Raw genomic sequence first — 23,182 nt, forward strand, 5'->3', positions numbered from 1 at the left:
TGGGAAATGTCTATTGCTAGGACAGTGCTGGGAGGGCAAGCCTGCAAATCCTCTCCAATTCTGGAGCAACATGGTGAAGAGTTGAATGGTCACAGCCGAGTCCTTTTGTCTGTCTCCAGTTGTGTAGATTTAGACACAGATCCAGAATTGGGATCTATGGATCCAAGTTAATGGCAGAAGATCCAGGAAGATCGTGAGATCTAAAAGACATGTTACCAAATATAGCCCCCCCCCCAAAAAGGTTCATAATGAGAGATCTCACGAAGCTGTGTCTTTCCCAGCCTATAGAGATTTTTCCACAATCCTGGAACTTGGGGAATCCTTATGACTAAACTGTTCAACACTGAGAGACACTGAGCATCAGGGCGTTTGCAGAATCCACATTGCTGGATCCATCCCTGTATTTTGATGATCTCCTTTACCAGATACACTTACCTATGTGGAACTGAAAATGTCAGATTCGGTGACTATTTCAAAGGCATATTTCTAGAATTTGCATGGAAAACGTAAATTAAAAACTGTTTAAAGACAATTTAAAATGTTTGTGTTTGTTTTTTCCTTGGAATTGCACAGTTGCACAATGCACAGTGGTTAAAATTGTGGGTTTCAAAGTCATTGCAAAACACTTTAAAGAATAATGAGTGCTGTTTTTCTGAAGCCTCCCAGAGGACTGTGCATGGGCATATCCATTACTGACATCCTGAAATCAATTCCTGCTTCAAACAGCGTGCAATCCAAGGGATATCGCAAATAGCAGAATAATGGTGTGCAAGAATCAGCTTGCGAAGGTGAGGGCACTTGCAGATTACCTGCTTACTGAGCAGTCATTCTGATTTGTTTGAGGGGGGGTTAAATACCATGCCTTTATATCCCTCCCCTCCTCCCCCAGAATTCTAGGAACTGTAGTTTGTGAAGGTTGCTGGGCATTGTAGCTCTGTGAAGGCTAAACTCTAATTCCTGGAGGGGTGCTTTAAACTGACATTGCACCAAAGGAAGTCCTATCCCACACTTCCCAGCATATTTCCCTGTCACTTTCCTGACTGCAAAAGGTCAGGGAACCAGGTTTGTTGCACAAGATCTCCCAAGGAACCAGAACTGTGCCACTTAATCCAGGCAAAATTAATGTGTTACAATACAGTTCAATCTATGTCTACTTGGAAGTAAGTCCCATTGGCTTCAGAGGGGCCTGATCTTTGGTAAGTGTGGTCTAAATCACGCTGAAATCAATGGGACAAGCCCACTGCAATTAAATTAATCCCATTACTTTCGGTGGAATTTAAGCATGGCTGATTTTCTTTGAATTGGTCCCTAAATACAAATGAAAGTGGTAGATGTATGAAGTTACATATACAGCATTGGATATGTTTGTATTAGTTATATACTAATGGCTAAGCAATTACATTTAAGTAACTGTATATTTAATAATTGTAATTGTTTATCTTAAATGATAACAAATATATATAAAAATGTAAAATAATATTTAAAAAAAGAACTGTGCCACTTGAATCTACTGGTATGTGACTGAACCCCATTCAAAATAGTGGCCATTCAACTCCCTTTGCAAAGACAAGATCATCCTTGTACCAACCCCTTCTGAGACCCATCTAGAGATTCTCACAGGTAAGCTGCTCCAGAGGTCAGCTGCTTTGAGTAAGTGAGCCCAAGTAGCATTCTAAAGGGGGAAATCGCTTGCAGCAATGAAGCGCCCAGAACTCTGGGACTTTTCTAGACTTACCGTACCTCCTGACAAAGCATGCTGGTGTAACTCTGAATTCCCAGTGCTGAGAGAGAGGCCTGCAAATATGTTCTTTTCTCTTCTGTCTGCACCAGCTTTCTGTGGGGAAACACATATCCCATGCCAAGACAAAAAGCAGGGCAGCTGCTGCTATGGAAACTGTGGTGGCAACGGGACAGTGCCTGCTTCTGGCCTGCTAATAAATTGGCCATTGTGAAACGTGGGACACTTCTCAAAAAGGGAGGAGCCGCCATAGCAGGGAGGAGAAAGGGTGTTTTTGTGTGTGTGTCAATAGAAATGACACACCCTTGAACATTCTGTAGGTGAAAACAAGGATACTTGGTTGTGGTTCAGATCCAGATGCTCTTGGAGGAAACTGATTTTTTTTTTTTAATCCATTTCAATCGGGGTTTAGGCCCGGTTTTGGCACAGAAACTGCTTTGGTCGCCCTGTATGATGACCTCTGTTGAGAGAGAGAGACAAGGGAAACATGTTAATTCTCCTTGACCTCTCAGTGGCTTTCCATACCATTGACCAGGCTTCCTCAACCTCGGCCCTCCAGATGTTTTGAGACTACAATTCCCAGCATCCCTGACCACGGGTCCTGCTAGCTAGGGATCATGGGAGTTGTAGGCCAAAAACATCTGGAGGGCCGAGGTTGACCATGGTATCCTTCTGGAGCAGCTGTCTGAGTTGGGGGTGGGTGGAACTGCTTTGCGGTGGTTCCGGTCCCACTTGGATGGTCGCCCCCAGAGGGTGATGCTCGGGGAGTGCTTTTCAGCCCTATGGAGCATTCATATGGAGTTCCTCAGGGCTCAGTTTTATTCCCTGCTACTTAACATCTACAAGAAAACGCTGGGTGGGGTTATCCGTAGGTTTGGAGTATGTTGTCAGCAATATGCTGATGCCACTGAGCTCTGTTTCTCCTTCACATCTGCAGGTGAGGCAGTGGAAGTGCTGGACCAGTGTCTTGCCTTGGTAATGGACTGGATGAGAGCCAACAAACTGAAGCTCAATCCAGATAAGACTGAGGCACTGTTAGTGGGTGGTTCCCTAGACCAGATGGGTGGGAGGTCACCTGCTCTTGATGATGTTACACTTCCTCTGAAGGAGCAGGTATGTAGCTTTGGGGTATTCCTGGATCCTCTGCTGTCACTCGAGGTTCAGGTGGCCTCAGTAGCCCAGAGTGCCTTCCATCAGCTTCGGCTGGTGGCCCAGCTATGCCCCTATCTGGACAGGGATAGCCTAACTACTGTTGTCGATGCTCTGGTAACCTCAAGGTTAGGTTACTGCAATGCGTTATACATAGGGCTGCCTCTGAAGACAGTTCAGATCAGATGCTTCTGCTGGTGCAGAATTCTGTGGCCAGGTTGCTCACTGGGACAATATGGTTACACCAATCCTGGCCTGACTGCGCTGATTGCCAATTAGTTTCCAGGCCCAATTCTAAGTGATGGATCTGACCTATAAAGCCTTAAACCTTATACAGTGGTTACGCTCCTTCCTCCTGGGCCATGTCCGGAAAGTGGTGGTGGAGGATGAGTGTTCAGACCCCTGGGTCCTCACTTGTGGGGTGCCTCAGGGTTCCGTCCTCTCCCTCATGCTTTTCAACATCTACATGAAGTTGCTGGGAGAGATCATCAGGGGGTTTGGGCTGGGTGTCCATCAATATGCGGATGATACCCAGCTCTACCTCTCTTTTAAATCGGAACCAGTGAAGGCAGTGAAGGTCCTGTGTGAGTGCCTGGAGGCGGTTGGAGGATGGATGGCGGCTAATGGATTGGGGTTGAAAACAAGACAGAAGTAAATTAAATCAATAAATAACATACTCCTGTGCACTGGAATTTGGACACTGGAGGGCGACTGGGATGGTCAGAGGTCTGCTAACCCAATGTATTTACAAGCCATACATTTAACACCTGGAGACGAATGAATTGAATTGTTTGTTTTTGTAACTGGGAAAAAAATTTTTTTTTCAAAAGAACATGAAACCATAATCCGTCTCTAACAAATATTTCCGTCCCCACCCACCTCCCCCAGAGTACAGATATGCTGTAAACCGCCAAGAGTGGCTGGGGGTATAAATAAAATAACAACAGCAAGAACAATACCGGTAATTGCAGTCTTATGGGGAAATGTTGTTCCAAAGTTGCACAAGCGAGCTCTGTGGATGCCACTGTAGTTGATGCTCTGTTGCACATGGAGGGATGCTGCGTCTGTATAGAATCACTTTCCAGCTGAAACTTTGACTCCCTTCATTGGTCAAGTTTTTTCTGAAAGTGCTAGAGTCCAATTTGGGGCAGCAACAACTCAGGTTTCCTCAACCTCGGCCCGCCAGAAGTTTTTGGCCTACAACTCCCATGATCCCGGACCAGTGGTCAAGGCTGATGGGAATTGTAGTCTCAAAACATCTGGAGGGCCAAGTTTGAGGAAGCCTGCAATAAGTTGTCCAGCTGCTTTGGTTCCGCCCCGCCCCCCCTTCTATAGGGATGGTCTTGGTCCAACTGGTCACTCCTGCTCTGGGTCAGGGGCGCTATGGGGTGGGAGGTGGGGCAGCCAGGTAAAAGGCACACGACACAGGCAGCTTGGGGAACTGTGGTTTTAATGTAAGTTTGTTTGCCTTTTTAATCAGAATTGTCTGTTAGGGTATTTTTAAATGCTGGTTTTAATGCATAATCGCGAACCGGAAGTCTCCGCAGTAACCTCTTTAGCCCGCACTCCCTTGGACTGCCTATAGCTGTCGCCACATAATTCCGGTCAATCTCTCTCTTTGCCGCATTCCTCCTCCACCATAAAGTCCCGCGGATAGAGCGACCCACGCTCCTCAGACTCGTCGCGTCAAGGAAAGGAGGAAAAAGAAGCGTCGGCCGCTCTAGCCCGCACGGCGGCGGCTCCCTTCGGCGCATAGGACGGCAGAGTGCGCATGCGCAGGGTGCCGTTTGCGTCGCCGCCGCCTCCGCTCTGTCGCTTCAGCCGCCGCCGCTGCTAAGGGGAGAACGAGCGGGACCAGGAGAGTCGGAGGAGCCGCGGGACAACGGTGAGGGACGGAGGGGCGGGTGGTGGTGGTGTAATGAGCCCCAGAAGCGACGGGAGAGGAAGGCCTCAGGCCCCGCTGTGTCGGGCCTTGTCGGGTCGGGCCGAGCCTTTGCGGTCTGTGCGGGAGGGGGAGGGGCTTCGAGTAAGCCACGCCCCTCCGCCTCGCCATCATTCTCCCCTCGTCCCGACCACCCCTGGGCGGTGGGCAAGCGGCTATCGTCTGGCTCTAGGCCGCGCGGTCTCGCGGTGCCAGGAGGAAGTCTCGCGGGACTTGGGCGTGGCTCTGCGGCTCCGCTTCGGGAAGCGGCTGGAACGCAGCAAGCACAGGCCCCTGCCTGGCCCCGAGTTCCCTGGAAGGAAGACTCCGGCTCCGTGGCCCTGCGCTTTCTGACTGGCGGCTGTCCAGGGTTTCGGGCAGGGAGATTGCCAGCCCTACCTGGAGATGCTGCCAGGGATCGAACCCGGGGCCTTCTGCATGCGAAGCAGATGCTCGGCTGCTGAGCTGCGGCCCTTCCCAAGTAGGAATAGGGACAGCTGCTTTTGCGATGGCCCTTCCTTTAAAAATAAGGCTCTAGTCCTCAAGGATCTGAAGAAGGGGCCGATTTAAACGAGAGTGCAGGAAGCTGCTTTATTCCGAGTCGGACTGTTGACTCTATCTGGCTCAGTATTGTCTGCACCGACTGGCATCAACAACTAACTCTCCAGGGTTTCAGGCAAGGAACTCCCCCAGCCCCACCAGGGGTTTGAACTTGGGCCCTTGTGCACGCCAAGCAGATGCTCTGTCACTGCCTGTTACAGCTTTCCTCTCCTTACTCCAGGGTTTATTCCCATCGCCCTTCATTCCTTAGCTAGCATGGCCAATGGACGAGGAGGAGGATGATGACTGTGTTGGGCGTTGTAGGCCAGGAATATCTGGAGGACAGCCAGATGCCTTACCCTGCTCCTACCTGCCTCTCAGAAACTTGATCCACTTCTTACTTTGGGATGGGGTGTATTAAATCTGACAGGCTTTTAGTATTAACCCAGTAATCAAAATTGTGGGAGCGGCGAAGGGAGAAGAGGGTTCTGCCATAGTCTAGCTGTCACTGGAGCCCTCCCCCAGCCCTTAATTTGAGCACCAGCTTAGCACAAAAAATTCTGAAGTTTTAATACACCTACCCAAAAACAAGGAGTGGAATTTTTTAAAAAATAAAAATACAACCCTTTAATTACAGTCCTTTAAAAAGGTGGTGATTAAATAGTCTGGGAGTTGTGGTCCTCGGGGTCATTGGTGGTAGGGCATATCCATTGCCCTTTGATAAACAAATGCAATTTTAGGGGTGTTTTTGAATTCTATTACTTTTGCTAGATTTTTATCCCACATCAGACAACTATTGCCTTCTATGGTGACTCACATCAATTAAGAGAGAGGGTGCGAATGAGGCAGGCCATTCTTCCCATCAGATTTAAAACTAGAAAGACTGGCCATGCAAGAGAAAGGGAGTAGAGGGAGGGGGATCAGTTCTTCAAGGCCAGTATATTAATGTGAACTACAGTCAGAAACTTTTTATTTAAGGACAACCAGGGAAATAGTTTATAATTTTTAAAATCTTTTATCACGTACATATAAAGAGGGAGGATTCATTTCTAAGTGCTAGAAATTGCAGGTATCTAATGAAGTTGATGGTAGAGTTTGGGGAAACAAATGGAAGTATTTTTGTGTGTGTGGATGTAGTGCTGTTGTTTTTTCTTGTGAATCATTGCCACCAGCTCTGGTGGCATTTAAAATACAAGTTCATGGGAGAGGAGTTGACTGTTGCTTGTGCTGGCTAAAAATGCAGCATACCTGATGACTAGATGCAGTGAATGGCCAGCCTCATGCCCTCCTGATGAACTTTCTGGGGGCTGCTGCAGCTGATCAACATTGATATGTCAATCTTACCTGGCAAGGCCATTTTCCTTTAAAAGATAAAAAAAAAATGAGTCGGTTCACAGAGCTGTCTGTTGTTGGGGCACTCCATCCACTTAGGTGTTCTGTGAAATTCAAGCACATGCATACAGTACTTTGGTATGAAGGGATACATATACTTGGGTTTCACATAGCACCTCTGTGAACGGAATGGAAAATGATCACCTCTGAACCATGTAGAGAACAGTGTTACTGCCATTGCAAATATTGCTAGCCACTTTAGAAATGCATGTAGGAGATAAGTTTTTGTTTGTGAATACCCCTCCCACCCCAAATGCTTCAATTTTGAACCCATCTCACCCAAATAAAAGTTTATTCCTGCACATGAAAACATTTGAAACAGAAATGCTTGAGGCTGCTAGTGAAGAAAGGAAAGGCTAGAAAGATGCCAAGAACTAGACCACAATGGTTTTGTTGTCTATTTCAAGATAGAAGAATTATTCTATTTACACTCCTCCCTTCATACTAAAAATGCCAACATATACGCACAATCAAACTTCAGAATGGGCAGGTACACAGGAAGGAACCCTGCTCCTTTTTGTCATAATTTCCAGTGTGCTCTCCCCATCCTCATGCTCAACCTGCATTCCTAGAAAAAAATGCAGCAGAATCCAAATAAAGGGGACAATTTCCAGTGTGCTCTCCCCATCCTCATGCTCAACCTGCATTCCTAGAAAAAAATGCAGCAGAATCCAAATAAAGGGGACAAGCCAGCAAAAATTATTATTATGAGAAGAAATGAAAGACAAAGCAATAAAAAAGCATTGCTATACAGTACTGCTAGAGCCATTTCACTTTTGAGAAGCAAGATCACCAATAGAAACCCCTTAAATAATCAGCCAGCCTACCTGCTTACCCCCTCTCCCAAGAAAGAAGCAGTCCATTACCTATTGGGGGGGGGTAAAATTAGCCAGATCTCCCCTCCTGCAACTGTGTGAAAGAGCTTCTTTCCAGTTTGCTTACTTATAGAAATTTTACAACAATGGAAAAGTTCCCTCTTCTCAGCACATCAGAAGCCTTTCTGTCAGAAGCTGCCCTTGGCTCTCCTGCAGAGAGGAAATACTGTAATCAGTAGCAAACCAGGTGACTGGAAATCTCAACCTGGTCTCTAGGTGGTGCTTCTGAGTCGCAAAAAAGGACTGGTTAATTTCGAACACTGGTACTAGAGTGCTTTCATCTGGTTTCATAAAGGCTTGTGCCATAAATGTTAGCTTTTAAGTTTGGTGGGATTTTTACTGCTGCCTTTATTTATTTGTTAAAAATAATTTACATCAATTCTTCCGGCAGAAACTGCACTCAGGGTAGCTTATAGAAACCACCACCCTTAATTGGGGTCTGTTTAGCCCCAGTACCTCAATAGGAAAGTGTTTTTTTTCCAGCCCTAGGAAGCTAATATTTAATAAAAAGTTTAAATCATAGGTGATAGCAGTAAAAGTAAAAGATCACAAAAGAAATATTCTAGATCACCAAAAAGCACAGCAAGCTGCATTTTCTTGAACACCCCTTGCATCCATTTTCTTAATCTTGAGGCTGGATTCAGCAGAATTCTGTGGCCTGACTGCTGATGGGGAGCCTTTGGCCGAGAACATGTGACACAATTGTTTAAACAGCTGCACTAGCTGACAGTTTACTACTGAGCCAGGTTCAAGGTTCTTGTATTAATCTACAAAGCCCTGAACAGCTTAGGGTACCTCGGGTCTGATTATAGCCCAGCTCAGTTTGCAGGAGCATCTTTCCTTGGTCTTTCCCCAAGTTGGCAAAGCTGGTTTGACAACAGTGAGAAACCAAGTCTTTAGTGCCACCAGCCCCATCCTGTGGAACACCCTGCCAATAGATATTTAGTGGGTGTCTTCTGTGCCAACTTTTAAATGTCTGCTGAAAACTTTTTTATTCTGCCAGGCCTATGCAGGCAATTAAGAGTACATCTCCCACAATAGTTTGTTGATACTTGCTTTTAACCATTTTTTTGCTTTTAACTTGTTTTATTTTTGTGCTTTTATTGTATGGCTTTTATCGTTTAATGTTGTAAACTGCTTTGATATGTTTTGTGAATTAGCAGTATATAATTTTTTTTATAAATAATCTTACTGAGAAACATTTTAGTTTTTGAATGTAGAAACATCTATAAAATAGCCATGGCAAGTATTTAAATGAAAGCAGATTGGGTTTCCACTCATTATTAAAGGTTCATGTTTATTAAACAAAAATAGCCAGAAGAGGGAAAGTACACAAGTTGATGGGAAGGCTCAAATCATTAAGTGAAGTTGCCCAAGGAAACATTCCAAATTTTACTAAATTCTATAGCCAACACTTTGTTCTCTTGGGTTGCTAATGCACATACATAGGAACTCCAATTGTATGCACAGTACTTGGGCAGACATTAGATTTCTAAGTTATATTGATAACTAAAGAACCACCCTTTGTGACCAGCATATCCTTGTTGAGCAGGAAATGAACTTTTTTTTGCCACGTGTTCCAATTCAGGCATCTATTTAGTATTTGGTCAAGCATTTATTTTCTAGTAACTTCGTAGATAGCTAGATTTTCTAGTAACTTCGTAGATAGCGTGGAAAGTGAAACAAGTGCTGTGTTTAAAAGAGACAACTTGTTTCACACTCTTTAATAAGTACTGTAGAATCTATCTACAAAGTACTATAATTTACACTTGCATTTCATCTTGTTTAGTAAAACACGAAATTGCTGGTTAGGAAGAATTTGAAACTCAATAATGTACAGATGTCAAACCTAAAGATGGGAAGGCCTGGGGGGGAACAAAAAAATTGGGGGGAAGTGTGTGGAATATTCAAACTATATCAAACTGTTTTTTTCAATTTTTCTGGGGGGGGGGACGGCTTTGGGAAAAAATGGAAAAAACCCAGATTTCCCCACAATTTTCCCGGTTTTTTTTCCCAGGCCTTCCCATCTCTAGCAACGTATACCATTATGGTGTAACCTTCCATGTTGAGAAATGTGCATGGACTGCAGGGCTGTAAATGAACAATCGTTTTGTACCTCTTGAACTGTTGGGAAAGGTGGGGTATACATTTGTTCAATCTGTCAATATGCTGTAAATAACATTGAGAAAATAGCTGGGATAAAAATACTTGAAATCCAGTTTATTTTATTTCATGAGGCTTGGCAATATCAGTCTGTAATTGCAGGGTTCGTAAGAAATGCTCTCAGAAGCTGGTAGAGGCAGTAATGAAACTGATCTAACCTGCAGTCCTAAAAGTGCTTTGCATAAGCATAACTTCTAAAATAGGATTGCTGGTGAGAAATGAATTCCAAAGTGGCAGCCCCTTTGCACTGCTCATCTTACGGCTCTCTTGCTGACCTTTCCCATGTATACTTTGTTTATGACTTTTCTAAATGGGTTGGGGGTAAATAGGTAGTATTCCTTTAACTAGATAGCTCTTGGTGAAGCTGTTGATTATGTCACAAAGGCCCTTTTAGTGCCACTGAAATGACCGTTCCTGTGTTTCATAGCACACCGGCCTGGTTCTCTCATAGGTATTTTTAAAACACGATGTTTAAGATACAGCAAGATTTGGGAGGCTTGTAAAAGGTGGTGAAATGTTGTGGGCCAGGATTGCTGAAGATTGCCGGGATGAGCTTGTTTTGCTGGAGAGGTTGTTCTGGTGTTCATACGGGTGCCTTCCTTGTATGTCTAGATGCATCACTGTAAACGCTACCACTCCCCAGAGCAGGAGCCCTACATGAGCCACAGGTGGAAAAGGAGGCGGTCTTGCAGCAGGGAGCAACATGATGGAAGAACACGATATCCAGTCCGCCGGGATCTGTCAAGGAGGTCACGGTCTAGAAGGTGAGCAAGGGATTATCTTGGAACAAGCAGTTATACCCGCGTGGTGAATGCTTGCTTTGGTACTAAATGGTCCTTCTAAATTGGAATTGTAGATATCCAGATCCCTTCTAGTCCTGTGTATCTGCAGCTACAGCTACCACAAGACTCACTTTGTGCCCTGCAGTGAAATGACAGGAAGCAGTGTCTAGTGCAGGTTACACACAGCACTGCACTGGGGTTGCTGCACAAGTTCCTGTCCCCCACCCCCACCCCCAGGGTACCTTTCTCATTTCCTAATCACAGGTTTTTATTTGCCACACAGCCATGACAGAATGCCCTACCAGAGAAGATACAGAGACAGAGATGACAGTGATGTCTACAGGTTTGAAGAGCGAAGCTCATCTTTTGGAGAAGACTATTACGCTGCACGACGTTCACGGCACCACCGGAGATCTCGAGACAGAGAGCGCCACCGGACAAGGAAGCACCAGCATCGCTGCCGGAAACGCAGGACCAGGTCTTGTAGCAGTACCTCCTCGGTGAGTATCATCCAAAATGAGATCAGGATTGGTCAGGGCCTAACTAACTTGTAGCTTTTTTCCAGCTTTGAATCATACTGGGTGAGTACTTCTAATCCCCTGTCTTTCTCCTCAATGCAGAGTTAAGTTTTTCTTCTGCTTGTGTGATAACTGGTTATATTAGCTGTTCTTAGTCTTGACGATGCAGCTGTGAATAATTTTAGCGTCTGAGACTTGTGTGTGTTTCTCAGGATGCATTGGGAGGGAGAGAAGCCAGACATGGCATCAGTGACAATATGGGCGTGAGGGGGGACATTGGTGCACGTGGCTCAGAATGGCTGTGCCACACCCTTCGTTTTGCACACATAACCCTCTGCTCTCAACTTTCACATCCTGTGTTGCTTAGCGGTTGTGTTCAGGGGCACAAAGCAGTTTTGCCTTTGCAGATGCAGCAGGGCATTTCTGCCAGTACCCTCTCCTTCCTAGGGCCAGGTCAAGCTGTGTCAGACTAATTTCTCAGGACTTTTAAGCTTGCAGACCTTCCTCTCCTAACACCCTTCATGGGTGAACAGTTCTGGTATAAGATGGTGCCTTCCTCACATGGCAGTGAGTCTGCACAACTTGTGTCGCTGCAGCCCACAAGTTGTATATGGGCAGCCCAAGAGAGGCTGAAGAATGCACCCCCAAGAGAGGTCTCCATATATGGCTGGTGGATTGCATCTGACTTGTTGGATGGCAGATTGTACTGGCTTCAGTTTTTTTGGGGGGGGTTGCGGTTTTTGGTTTTTTTTTGGATTGCAGCACATATGCATATCATCTTCCTTTGTTCATATAATTTTTTTGTTAGAATTCCCAAGCAGCCCACAGACTTTGCCCATTCACTCACCCCAACCACAAAGAAAAAGGTGGAAAGATACCCGAGGGGAATGAGTCTTGGAAGCACACACCCAGTTTTGCTTCATTGAGTCACAGACCTGTCAGTGCTCTAATCAATGTGCAGTTTTATGCACATTGATGTGATATGAGTTCTGTTGTTGGTCTGGAACGCACTACAATCTCTTCTATTCCTCTGTTTTTCAGTCAAGCTTGCTTATGTTGTAAAGCTGAGGTTATTCTCATTTAACCCCACTCTTTCCCCCTCATTCCTGTTCTTGGAATTTATCCCAAAGCTACGTTTGTACAGTGCTAAGGGTATGGATTTTGGTTGGTGCGGCTTAAACTGTTTCAATATTGTACACCTTCTTTAAGGATCTTGTCTCAACTTCTCTCCATTTCAGACAGTCTCTTTCAGGATTTGTATGTGGTTCTACAGTGGAAGGGAATGGGAGGTGAAAGGAAGTGCAGGCCTGGAGTCTGTAACCTATTTTTGCAACTCAGCCTAGGGAGACTGCAATTCATTTTATTTTGAAAGGTTATAAGTGGAGTGGGGGGGGGGGGAATCAGGGATTGGAATAATTATTCACGGTAGTGGAACCCTTCAGGTTACTTGGCTGTTCTCCCCACCCTCCCCACTTCAGTAGAAGTGAATAGCAATGCCAGGTTGATTTTGCATCCCTTCCTTCTCTTTGAGAAAGCAAGATGTTTTCTTGAGGCCTGGGGGGCGGGGGGGTCTAGTTGGATTTTGATGCTTCACACAATGCTTGTCAGCACCACAAGACATACTTGATTCTGAATCAGGATACAGCCACTGTTTCTACAGTTCTTCTAGGCTTGATTTCAGCTCAGAAGTGAAAGCAAACTGATCTGGCACAGGTCAGACTTGCAAGCACATAGAAGGGTCAGATCTGTAGTGGTTTCTTTTAGGCAGCAACACCCAAATCCGATCATGCTGGAATCAGAGGGGCTTTACAGAAACTGGCAGGCAGGGAGAGAGGCTTCATGGGAGGAAGAGGAGGAGGCGGCCTGGGGTGGGGAAGGGAGCTGCTGACCCAACTGCCTTTGGGCTGCCCGTTGTCCCAGATGCTGGTGGAGAAGCTACTGTCCTTGAGTCCTCCTCTCTGCGCTGCTTGCTGTGTCTTTCCCTGGTGGTTAAGAAGGGATGGTAATTCTCTGTGGGAGGAGGGTGCCCAGGGGCTGGAGCATCCCAGCCGCTGCTCCCCACACGAGGACCGCGTGGTTCTGCTGCTGCTGCGAGGCTCCTGCGCCTGCCTGCCTGCCTTCCATAGCTAATCAGAGTTTCTTTACATACCTGTAGCTGTTTTTTAAACTTTTGTTTTGAAGTCGGTTTGTGTCTTGACGTGTCCCTTGCAATATCCCTATCGTTATATATGCTGTGTGCCTTATGAAATGCTGGGATCTGGAAAATCCAACCACCGACGCATCGTCGTCTCTCCGCCTCTGAATGACAACTCAATCTGCCAATCGGAACTGCCCGCTGTGTGCGATTGGTCGGATGGCGTTTCGGGGGGCGGTGTGTACAGAGAAGCCAACAGAGCAATAAGCGCAGCAGGAGCGTGGAAGATGACAAAGAAGGTCACCTGGTGTGCAGGATCGGCGATTGGCTCCATGAGCGATGTACAGCCACCTTTCGTAAAACTTTACCTCTCTACTTTCTATCCCCATGTTAGACGAGATCGCTCTCAGTGTACGGGAGGGGTCTCTAGTGTTTATTGCTTATAAATGGACTGAACAGTAAATACTTGAAACAGGAAGTAGACAATTGTGTGTTAAAGAGTGTAGCAGTGAGAGCCTTTCTTGAGACTTGAATGCTGTGAAATTGCAGGACCTCACACACTCATTAAGTCTCCAGGGCTCACATCTGCTTTTGTTTTCTCTCCTAGATGAAATTGTGGGGAGCCTGGGCGAAGGCACATTTGGCAAAGTTGTGGAGTGTGTGGACCATGCCAGGTAAGCTATCCAGTACCTGGTGCTCTTGTGTCAAGGAATACTGGGGTTTATTGGATTGGTTTGAGACTGAAAGAGCATTGTGGTAATGAGCTCCAGAACATGAGAGAAGTAGTTGTGGGGTACATAGTAGTTAATGAGCCCTTTCCAGATAAAAATTGTGGATTGTGAACCTATTTAAATTAGTGAACATGACAAAATTAGGTTCATAAATTTCAGTGGCTCTGTGAATAAAACTTAGTTGAATTACCACCTAGTGGGGGTAGAGAATATCTGGTTTGGTTGGTTCTCACTCCCCTTGTGCAATATTTCTGCACTGCTTTTAATTCCTGCCTAATGATTATCCTAGTTAAAACAACAAATAGAACCAAAGAGCAACATTAAAACAGCGGATCAGCAGTATATGTTGTAACCAAGTTAAACTCTAGACAAGCAAGACAATAACACAAACAGTATGTAAAATTTCTGAGCAAAAAAGTTTTTTTCCCTTGACCTGTCTTGAGGCAGGTCAGTGGCTGCAAGTGGCATGAGGACCTGGAGATTAATCCATTCTCATTCCATCTGCAAATACTTCCCTGCCATGGAAAGAGTGTGCCTAGGTTGGTATGAAATATGTTCCCTGGCTCACTTAAGCTCTATAGGCCTGGCTGTACCAGATGTTACCCTGTTGGATTGGATCCAGACTGAGTTAATTGAACTGAATGCCCAATGAAATCAGTAGGACTGATGGCTAACTTGTTTCATTGATTTTAGTGGGAACTGAGTTCAGCTCACTTAGTCTGGATCCAACCCATGCCTAATGAGCAGGAGAGCAAGTTAAAGCCTGGGTCCTTTTTTCAAACTCTAGTCATATCCAGAACCTTTACTAAAGAATGTAACTATGAATGCTTTGCTTCTTTTTTCTTTCTTTAATCTTTGGCCCCATGGGGAGCAATTGCAGAGAATTTTGTTGTGTGACCAAGAGTTAGGCTAGAATTCAGTTGTAGAGATCTCTGCTGTTGTTCCTTGCGTCTCATTGCTCCATTTTTCCCTGTCTGCCTCCCCCTTCTGTAGAGGCAAGTCTCTGGTAGCTCTGAAAATCATTCGAAATGTTGGAAAATACCGTGAAGCGGCCAGACTAGAAATTAACGTCCTAAAGAAAATTAAAGAAAAGGACAAAGAAAATAAACAGTAAGTCTTGCCATTGGGATTGGGTTGAGATTGGCTGCTCCTTTCCTAAAGGAAGGGTCCAGGGGTGAACTCTGGTCAGTCTGCTCAGTGTGGTAGAACATGAAAGCAGGGGAAGCAGAGGATCACCACCTTCCCTCTCCCCTCAGGAATAGTTGGAAACTAGAAACTGGTTGGTGCAGTTCTGTTAATTACTTTGAAACATAGATATTTAAGTGCCTGGGTTAGGGCTTGGTGCTTATGCATCCCAGGGGGAAGCGGGAAGTCATGGGATTAAAATTCAGTTTTGGAGGAACGTACGTAGTCATTGTCTAGTCCAACCCCTGATTGATGCAAGATCCGTAGTACAGGATGCAACTAGCTCATGCCTGACACATGCCCACCCAAGCATCTGATTAGCATCTCCCACAAAGGAGAGCCCTCCACCTCTCAGGGCAGTCTGTTCCACTGTCCATGAGCTGTCACTCTTAAGTGGTTTCTTCTCATGTTCAGCCAGACCTCCTTCCCTGCAGTTTCCACCCACTAGTTCTAGTTTCGTCCCCTTGCTTGCTCCATCTTCTGCATGGCAGCCCTTTATATATTTGAAAATAGCTATCCTGTCTCCCCTTAAACATCCCCAGCTTCTTCCACCATTCTTTGTAGGACAGGGCTGGGGAAGCCTTCAGTCCTCCACATATTGTTGGACTCCCATCAGCCCCCCACCCCCTGCATGGCCAGTGGTCAGGGATGATTGATAAGGGTTGTACTTCAACGTTATCCAGAAGGCCACGGCTTCTCCCCACACTCTCATAGGGCTTGGTTTCAAGACCCCCTCCATTCTGACTGCCCTCTTCTGGACAGGCTCTAATTTCTCATTAAAACATGCCTGGAACTAGAGACAGTGTTTCAGGTGTGTAGCCTGACCAGTGCAGAATATATTGGAACTGTAGCCACATGCAGGCATTCATCTGAATACGTGTTAAGTGAAACTTGAGGACTGACCTCAGATTTCATCTTACTGGTTTCAGCCCAGTGTTCCAGCCTGGCAAGATACTTTTGAATCTTGATTCTGTTTGCTGGTGATGATAGCTGACCCTCCCAGCTTCATGCCATTGCAAATTTAATCAGCATTCCCTCTATATCTTCAAGTCATATTTAAATTTTTTGAACAGGATGGATCCCATTCTGGCTTGTCTTAATCAGTGCATATTTTTTTTAGTTACACGTAGGTAGACTATGGTCTGCCATAGTCAAAACAAAACAAAAATTAAAAAAATCATTCCATTAGCACCTTAGAGACCAACTAAGTTTGTCCTTGGTATGAGCTTTCGTGTGCATGCACACTTCTTCAGATACTTCTTCAGATATATATATTTTAGACACTCACAGACCAGCTTTTGGAATTTTGCCTAGTTTCAGCATTAGGCTGGCCACCTCTTGAAGATGGCAACAACATTTGCCCATTTCCAGTCTTCAGAAACTGGCTTGTTCTTTAAGAATTCTCAAAAGAATTATCGGCAAGCACCTTCAGGATGTGACCCTGGAGACTTGAATTCATTTGAAGTAGCTAAATGTTCTCTTATCTCCTTACTTATCCTGAGCTGCTTGTGCCTCCTCGTATCATTTGTTCTAACATTTGCATTGTAGGAGAAGACTGAGGCGAAACAGAAGCTGAGTAGTTCCACCTTAACTTTTCTTTTGCTTCGTACTCTGAATGTAGCCAAAAAGCCCTTTTAAAAATGTTCTTAGCATCCATTTTAGATCTCAGGCAATGCTGGGCTTTAACCTCTCTGACACCATGCTACTACATGCTACTGTATCACATTTGTCTTTGCTTATATTTCCAATTCTCAAGCGAAGCATGTCTTTTTAAAATCTCAGATAATGAGAAAGCTCCTTGTGCAGCCACACTGGCTTCTTTAGATGTCTCCCATTTTTCTTTCTCATTGGAATCGTTTGCTGTTGTACCTTCAGTATTTCGGTTTTTTAAACGCGCCATGCCTCTTGGAGCTCCTCCCTCCTTTAGAATTTCTAGCCATGGATTTTAGAATTCCCACCCATTTTCTTTCTTTGATTTTTGAAATCCGCTACGCTCAATTTTTACATCCTTTGCCATCACAAATTCCAAGGTGCTATGGTCATCTTCTCCTCAAGGTTCCTGCTGCTTTCACACAATCAACCAGTTCTCCCTTGTGGGTTACGATAAAGTCCAGGATTATACATACCCTTGTTCCTTTCTTTGCCTTCCAAAAGATGCTATTGTTGGCAGGGCATGGTAAGGATATATTGGACATTCCATTCTTAGCAAAGTTAGACTTCCAAGGGGTGCCAGAATAGTTGGAATCCCCCATTATTGCTAACTTATGTGACCATTTTGTAATATGCTTTAAGAAACCATCACCCATATCTTCTGCTCAGCTGAGAGGTCTGTAGTATACTGCCACAACAATGTCATTTTTGTTTCTCTCTCTGTCCTTACCCAGATGCTTTCAACAGGGCTTCCACTCTCAGACTCATGGATTTTCAAGCAGGTGCAAACATTAACATTCTCTGTTATACATCTGTTATGTACATCTTTATCCTCCTTTAAGAGAAGGAAGAATCCCCAGATAACCTGTGTTCCCACTCTCCCTGCACCCCCATTTTCCCCAGGCCTGCCACTCACACTGATGGGGCCGCTGGCTGTGCTGTTGTGTGTTGGGCCCTGCTGGGTGAGGGGTGGCCTGAGGATGGAATTTTAAAGGCAACTCCCAATGATTCTAGAACTGGATGAGACAGGCAATCATCTATGTGGCCCCCAAGTCTAGCCTCAGCGAGGGAAGGGAATGGGCAGTGTGACCTCAAGAGCCACAATCCCAGCTACTGTGTGTTTTTTTCTCTCCTTTGGCCCAGCTTGTGTGTCCTGATGTCGGATTGGTTCAACTTCCATGGTCACATGTGCATTGCTTTCGAACTTCTGGGCAAGAACACGTTTGAATTCTTGAAGGAGAATAACTTCCAGCCATACCCTCTCTCCCACATCCGACACATGGCCTACCAGCTGTGCCATGCCTTGAAGTGTAAGTATGGCATGTGCTCTGCTTGCTTGGGAAAAGAAAAAGAGATTTTTTTGGGGGGGGGGAAGCCTGTTCGAAAGTTTCTTCGCTTCCACCTTAATGTTGTTTCAATATCTTGAGTTGGGAAGGCAATATAAACTTGAAGGCAAAGTTTATATTGCCTTCCCACAACCTTTTATGAGCATTTATTTAAATCATTTATATACCCATATAAATCACTGGAACATTCGGGTCTGCAGAATCTTGATTCTATACTTCTATTTAGTCCTATCTAACATCTGTTGAGATAGGCTTTGCTTGAGAGCCAAAGTGTATAGCAGGAATGTAAGGCTTCTTAAAGCCTCTTTTTTCTCTCCCATTTTCTATAGTTCTTCATGACAACCAGCTAACTCATACTGACCTCAAACCTGAAAACATACTGTTTGTAAACTCAGAATTTGATACCTTGTACAACGAGAAAAAGGTGGGTTACACCTAAGAGCATAGAAGTTGCAGAATAGCCTGCCCTTTTTGAATGAAAGATAGGGGGGGGGAGTATTGGGAAGTGGGTGCAGCTGAGGGACTGATGGCAAGGATCACATTCAGCATCTCAGGTCACCCAGAAATTGGAGAACGGGTTACACCCTCCAACTTCTGAAATCTGGGCTCCTTGGCACGCGGAGCGTTGGCTTTTTTGAACATGTACCACCAAGTCTGTAGACTTACAGTTCCTTCATTTTTGAAAGGAAAGGCCCACTGAAGGCTGTATGTAGGGCCTTCTGTATGGAACTCTCCACCTTTTCGAAGGCAGCTCAGTAACCATGGGTGTGTCTTCTGCATTACAGAGCTGCGAGGAAAAGTCTATCAGAAACACGTGTATCCGAGTAGCAGACTTTGGGAGTGCCACGTTTGATCACGAGCATCACACCACTATTGTGGCCACTCGGCATTATCGCCCACCAGAAGTGATCTTGGGTGAGTTGGCATTAACTGCTCTGACTCTTGGGAGTCGAGTGTATCAGTTCAAAAAACAGTGGGTGAGTGCTCATTTTGAAAAATGGTTTGCTTTGCATAAGCAACAAGAGGAACCTACGTGTCAGAGGGGCTTGTGGGGAGGAGTATGCCTGAAATGAAAAGGAGTGAAGCAATTGGGCATCAAGGTTCAAAAGGGGGCAACATATTTCAGAGCAAATGGTTGCGTTTTAGCTTGCTTGGGTGAGCTAGCCCTGTAAGGGGGTATCTGTACCTTTACTGCAGCAGTTTGCACACACTTTGTGGCCTGCAGATGAACTGGAGATTCTAGTCTGCTGCCTCCAATTACAGAACTCAGTCTCTACTTACTCTGCCAAATGAGAGTCTCTCTGTGTGACCCATTCAAGAGGGCAAGTGATGACTTCATCGCATTTAAATAATCTTGATGAGTGGGGAGTAAACTTGAAGGGGTTAAGAGGCAAGTGCTAGTTTAGATGTTGCTAATCCCCACTTCCAATATCACTATAAATTAACACGTGGCCTCTTGGGTAAGGGCTTGCATCACTATCACCCCTAAGTGATTTTGCACAAAAGCAGTCCTTTATCAACTCTATGGAAATGGGAGGGCGCTTAACAACAAAAATTGTAACTTTAAGATCATTTTGATTTAACCATGATGACATTTGATGGGTGGAGGGAATGTAGTCCTCCTCAGTCCTTTTTAAACCCACTGACATTCTTACAAAGTGGCCAAAGAATATTTTTTGGGGGTGTATTTTTTTAATATATTTTTTAACCACAATTGCGTTCACCCTTTAGTCACCCTTGCTGTTACTGAACAGTAAGGGGCACAGTCCCAAAGATGTGCAGAGGGCATAGTAGCCAGAGCATATCTACACTGTCTGCATACAATGCAGGAGTATGGCTGTGCCCTGCAGCCTTGCGCAGAGACCACCTGCCACCTCCTGAACATGCAGGCTGACCCGCATTGCCCTCTTCCCCTGAACATGCACATCAGCATGTGAATTCCCACCCACTGTCAGTTTGCAGTTCTTTCCAAACTCTCTGTTGTGACCCACCTTGTGTAAGACAGGAGAGCAGCAGCTCCTTTCTTTTATGGAGCTGAAGAATGGCATCATTAATCATCCAACCTTTTTCCGCTAATGGGCAGGAAGGGGGAGATTGCATAAGGAGGAATGTGCTACCATCTACTTTCACTGAGCTCAGCAGACATCCCAGTTGCAGTTTCTCCTGGTGGTTTTTTCCTTTGGTAGATTCCCTCAGCCCCCTTTTAAAGGGCAAACCACTGAAAGGTTTTCCTTGGCCCTACTTAGCAACTGAAGAACAAAATGGCGGCACTTGGGTACAGAGTAGAACGGCAGTCTTCATTCTGTATTCTCCTTTGCAGAGCTGGGTTGGTCACAGCCGTGCGATGTCTGGAGCATCGGCTGCATCCTCTTCGAGTACTACCGTGGATTCACACTCTTTCAGGTACAGGAATTGCTGTACTCCTTTTTGGACCAATTCAGCATAGTGGCTTGCTTTCTGCTGAATAACCTGCTGCATATGTATGGCACCACACAGCCCAGTATTTGTTGAAAGGGAGGACCCCACCAGGATGCAGGCCCTATGCCAGGTTTTTCTGCAGTTCGGCTCCTGCGCTGAAACCTAGAGATCTAGATGTGCTCTTGAAAAGGCATTTTAGGCATTAGCATGCTACTTATTTCAAAACCCCAAGGCTGGGGTTGTTGGAGAGAACAGTGGGCCTGGTCACCTCTCCCAGTTTCCTGGAAATGCTGCCATACATTTCACTCCTTATGGAGTGACCATTTCCCAAGAGGTATATAAGATGAGCCCTGCTGAACCAGACTGAAGGCATGCCCAGTCCAGTATCCTCTCTCCCATACCAGCCAGCCAGATGCCTACGGAAGGGCTGTAGCTTATGATTTGCATGTGAAAAGTCCCAGGTTCCATCCCTAGCCTCTCCAGGTAGGGATTGAAAAATTCCTGCTTGAAGCCCCATAGCTGCCCTGCTAAGTTCAGCATATATTTTTCTCTCTACAGACTCATGAGAATAGAGAGCATCTTGTGATGATGGAGAAGATCCTTGGCCCAATCCCACAGCATATGATTCGCAAAACACGGTAGGAATGCTTGGTTTTGACTGGTAAATAGGTGGTCCCCAAATTAGGGAGGGGCACTTTGGGCAAATAAATCAGGTCAATGAGATTTGTTGACAATTTAATATTGACTCTCCTATGTTTTATGCTCTCAAAAAAATTCTATGAGGCAGCAAGGCCTGTAGATGACATGTTTAGATGTGCAACTCAAGTGCTCTGTACATTTTTAGAAGCAGTCTGTGGATTCATTCAACTGCTTGGGGGAAAGATGCCATTTCTTTTGCCTAACTCAGCCCAGTACTTGTGTGTTCAATTTGAGCTGTCTCTCCTCACCCAGGAAACAAAAGTACTTTCATAAGGGAAGTCTGGTATGGGATGAGAACACCTCTGACGGGAGGTATGTCCAGGAAAACTGCAAACCATTGCAGGTAAGAACCACTTGATCTGCTCTGGTCAGAATGCATTAAGCAGCTCTTTATGCAGATACTTGTTTGTAACTGAGCACCTGAAAGCTGAATTACTCTCATCTGTGTTCATCCTCATTGCTTGCTTCTCAGCAAGGCCTTTGAAACAGGAAGCCAGGCCCATTAGAAACACCATCTTCTGAATTTACTTGACCTTTCTTTTATCTGCTTCCATCTTTTCTGCTTGTGGGGATACAGAGTGGAATAATTATGTTCCCCTCTCCCCATCCCTTTTTTTCTACACCACACCTTTCCACATACTAGGTAGGAGCTTTTCGTGAGGGCGACACTTCACTTTTGTGGCTGCTTGATAATGCTGGGCAGAGTTTGTGAATGTGTGCTTGCATGGAGAAATTAGTCAACCCATCCCTAAAAGGAGCTACTAGTGGTGACTGATGATTTACTGTTTGCCCCCCTTTTGAGAAACCCCAAATGCTTTGACTTTCCTAAATTGTGTGTATTGATCAATTGGCAGGTGCTTCTTTGCACACCTGTTTCTCTTAGCCGAGATGGAGAGCCAAGGTATGTCTCCATAGCCAGAAGCGCTTGGAACTGCTTTAACAATGAAAGCTGAGCTCCTCTGGCTTTGTGTGCTTCAGCCAGCCATGATGCAGGAGCAGCCCTGCTGGTACAGGACTACACTGGGTAGTCTTAGGACTACTTGGGACACTTCTGTGTTGCCTGCTACTCTGCCACTACTAGTTTTACAGTAGAAGTCCTGGGAGAGCGACTTATTAAACTCCTTATTGTTTAGACCTTGCACCAAAATAATAGAGCTTGGCACTATTGTAATCATGTAACTTGGTTTCCTTTAATACTCCAGGACAATACTAAACCAGTTCTCTCCATTTGTTGTTGTTTAGTCGTGTCCGACTCTTCATGACCCCATGCTCTGGTTCTCTCCATGTCAGGTCTAATTCCTCCCCTGCTTATTCCTTTTTCTAGACATACATGCTGCACGATTCTGCTGAGCACATGCAGCTGTTCAGTCTGATGAGGCAAATGTTAGCGTTTGATCCTGCCCAGCGGATCACGTTTGGCGAAGCTCTGCTCCACCCGTTCTTTGCTGGCTTATCTGCGGAGGAAAGGCGACTGAGTTGCCGAGATTCAAACCGGGACCTGAGCAGATGACAGATGGGGATCGTGGAGATTCCTGCAGGATGTGTACATACTTCAAGACTGGCCTGACATTTATTGTGGAGACTCCAGAGACCCTTCTGTAGCAGTGTTCCAAGGGGTTGGTGCAATGTCAGGTGGACCCTGGGCCTGGGTGGGGGGGGGAGAGACAGCAACCCAAAAGCACAGATTTGTCTCATATATTTATATGTTGTAAAGTTCAAATAAAGTGTTTCATATTGTTTGATAATTTACTTGTATGACTGTGTCCAGCTATTTTTGCTCCCTGCCCTACTGAATTTTTCTGTTAACAATAAAATAGTGGTTTTATAGCTTGCCACCAATCTCTGCTGCGCGTTTACAAAGTAGTTTCTTCCTTGCTGTGCTATCAGCCATCTTTGCTTTACAAGAAGCCTGCATGAAGGAGGGAAAGAGGATGGAGGTTT

The 23,182-nt window shown here is 45.3% G+C and overlaps 1 protein-coding gene across 4 annotated transcripts; it reads left to right on the forward strand.

Annotated features, from left to right (window-relative positions):
• The first annotated feature begins 4,638 nt into the window (after window positions 1-4,638).
• CLK3 (CDC like kinase 3) lies at window positions 4,639-23,086 on the forward strand. 4 transcript variants are annotated; one of them, XM_033161333.1, is made up of 14 exons: window positions 4,639-4,772; window positions 10,391-10,542; window positions 10,844-11,060; window positions 13,460-13,553; window positions 13,820-13,886; window positions 14,937-15,053; window positions 17,513-17,560; window positions 17,916-18,088; window positions 18,454-18,548; window positions 18,910-19,039; window positions 20,445-20,527; window positions 21,101-21,180; window positions 21,494-21,584; window positions 22,566-23,086. In XM_033161333.1, the coding sequence occupies exons 2-14, from the start codon at window positions 10,391-10,393 to the stop codon at window positions 22,749-22,751; spliced, it is 1,533 nt and encodes a 510-aa protein (XP_033017224.1). In that variant the 5' UTR covers window positions 4,639-4,772; the 3' UTR covers window positions 22,752-23,086. The 4 variants fall into 4 exon arrangements, with proteins under 4 accessions (XP_033017224.1, XP_033017225.1, XP_033017226.1 ...); XM_033161334.1 differs by having other exon boundaries at window positions 17,922-18,088; XM_033161335.1 differs by lacking the exon at window positions 17,513-17,560.
• The last annotated feature ends 96 nt before the right edge of the window (window positions 23,087-23,182 follow it).

The sequence above is a fragment of the Lacerta agilis genome, chromosome 9 (assembly GCF_009819535.1).
Source record: "Lacerta agilis isolate rLacAgi1 chromosome 9, rLacAgi1.pri, whole genome shotgun sequence".
NCBI lineage: Eukaryota > Metazoa > Chordata > Lepidosauria > Squamata > Lacertidae > Lacerta > Lacerta agilis.

What these genes read in the sequence shown, in the direction of transcription:
- CLK3 (XM_033161333.1), top strand. Translation starts at nt 10,391, where the DNA reads ATGCATCACTGTAAACGCTACCACTCCCCAGAGCAGGAGCCCTACATG. An exon ending in AGGAGGTCACGGTCTAGAAG is followed by an intron (nt 10,543 to 10,843) that starts GTGAGCAAGGGA and finishes TTTGCCACACAG; the next exon opens with CCATGACAGAATGCCCTACC. An exon ending in CTTGTAGCAGTACCTCCTCG is followed by an intron (nt 11,061 to 13,459) that starts GTGAGTATCATC and finishes CGGTGTGTACAG; the next exon opens with AGAAGCCAACAGAGCAATAA.